Source organism: Colobus angolensis, unplaced genomic scaffold (genome assembly GCF_000951035.1).
Source record: "Colobus angolensis palliatus isolate OR3802 unplaced genomic scaffold, Cang.pa_1.0 Scaffold77, whole genome shotgun sequence".
Lineage (NCBI taxonomy): Eukaryota > Metazoa > Chordata > Mammalia > Primates > Cercopithecidae > Colobus > Colobus angolensis.
This window is the reverse complement of record NW_012121487.1, coordinates 2,538,950-2,540,890: the sequence shown is the minus strand read 5'-3', so window position 1 is coordinate 2,540,890 and position 1,941 is coordinate 2,538,950. Positions and strand designations below refer to the sequence as shown.

The 1,941-nt window shown below is 57.0% G+C and overlaps 1 protein-coding gene across 1 annotated transcript in view; it reads right to left on the bottom strand.

The window, feature by feature from the left end:
- Positions 1-71: 71 nt before the first annotated feature.
- The window catches only part of LOC105502045, a 9,955-nt gene continuing 8,085 nt past the window's right edge, over positions 72-1,941 (bottom strand). Inside the window, exon 2 of the mRNA XM_011928344.1 lies at positions 72-1,152. Coding sequence (XP_011783734.1) covers positions 993-1,152 — 160 coding nt within the window. The 3' untranslated portion in view covers positions 72-992. The remainder of the gene's footprint in view (positions 1,153-1,941) is intronic.

The window sequence follows — 1,941 nt, the reverse complement described above, 5'->3', positions numbered from 1 at the left end:
ATTCTCCTGCCTCAGCCTCCTGAGTAGCTGGGATTACAGGCGCCTGCCACCATGCCTGGCTAATTTTTGTATTTTTAGTAGAGACGGGATTTCGCCATGTTGGCCAGGCTGGTCTCGAATTCCTGACCTCAGGTCATCTGCCCACCCTGGCCTCCCAAAGCGCTGGGATTACAAGCGTTAGTCACCGCGCCTGGCCTTGCATTAGCTTTTGAACAGTCATTTTTGTATTATTTCCTGTATCCCCAGGAGTCCACAAATGTGAAAGAAAGGGAAATCCAAGTAGATCCTTCCGGTAATTTATTCTGCTTTGCCCTTTAGGTAAAGGTAAAAACTACTAGATCAAGTAAACTTTGGAATTATTTGTGGACTTTAATCGTCCGTATTTCTGCTGCATTCAATTATCAAATATCAGTCAAGTGTTTGAGAAACAAATATTCAGTGGCTACAGAAACCTAACAGGCCTATGTTTGCTTTGTTTTATTAACGACTTGGAGGGACAGAATACTACCAATTACACCCACAAATCTTATCGATATCAACAACTGTAAATGACAACACGGCAATATTCTGCACTTGCCCTATGCCTAGGACCTAATTCCATTTTAATATATTATCTTATTATTTCACACATCAACCCTGGAGGCATGTTTGGAGTTGCCTAATTTTTATGTACACTTTTTGATACGGAACGAAGAAAAATAACTTGCTGAAGGAAGAAAACGGAGACTGAGTCCAGAACTGAATGAGAAACCCATGGTTTCTTCTTCCTCTATCACCAGCCTGCCTAACGAGGCTGAAGAAGTACCATCCATGAGTTAAGTGCGTCAAGGGCAAACAAACATCATCGCATATGGACAGTGGTGTGAACTTCGAGAAATCCGAGGCGGGTTAACAACAATAAAAAGCAGACCATCATGCCGATCCTGGGGCCTCAGGTTGGCAACTAAACGCCCGGAAGGAATTCCCCCGGAGGCGCGCCGGTCCTACTGGCCTCACTCCCTACCTCCTGGAAGTCCGGAGTCCCGCTCCTTTTCCTCAGCGGTACAACCCCCGTGTCGGTCCATTTCGTCACCGTGAGTGGAGGACCAGTTATCCTGGCTAGGCGACCGGCACACACCGCCTGGGACCGGCTCCAAAGCACTCGTCCTGCGACTGCGAAGTAGTCAGGTCATCCGGCAGGAAACGACTCAACGCGCAGCCGCCGCGGCCTCCAACCACCGGCCGGCAGAGGGGCGCTAGGCAGCCCTCGATCCGCTCGCCGCAGTCTCGAGCAGGAGGAGGAGCAGGGGGAGGCGAGCCGCAGCGCCGCGGCAACGAGCCTAGGGAGGTAGGTTGTCGTGGGGCTCGGGCCGCCACTCTGGCAATTCCAGTCAAACGGCAAGCCCTGACCCGCTCTGCCCGTCCCTTCCTCTCCTTCCCTTGCAGCCGACAGGAATGGAACAGTCCCGCGGGGGGGATTGTGGGAGGCGCACGCGCGAGGGGTGGAGGGTTGGGGGGGCTGGCGGCGGCGGCGGCGGCGGCGGCCGTGGCGGCGGTTGGTGGCCGTGGGGGCGGGGAAGGGGGGAGGAGAGAAGAGGAGGTGGAGGAGGAGGAGGAGGAGGCTTGGGCTCGCGCCGCTGAAGGTACGCGTGAGGGCCTGCGCCGGAGCCGGCTTGACAGGGCCTGAGGGGGAGTGGGGGACTGGGCGAGAAGGTTCCCGTGGGTGAGCGTGTACGGGCTGGCTGGCGCGCTGGGCGGCCGAAGGTGGTGGTTGGTGGGAGCAGCCAGCGACTAGCCCGTAGACACTCGTACGCTTGCGAGCGGGCGCGCGCGCTACGCGGCTGGAGCGGGGCACGGTGGGGAAGAACGCGAGGAGGGAGGAGTGGGAGGTTGGGGGGGCGCTAGGCGCCCTTCGCTCCCTCCCTCTGGAGGAGCAGCCGCCGCCACCGCCGCCACTCTGCT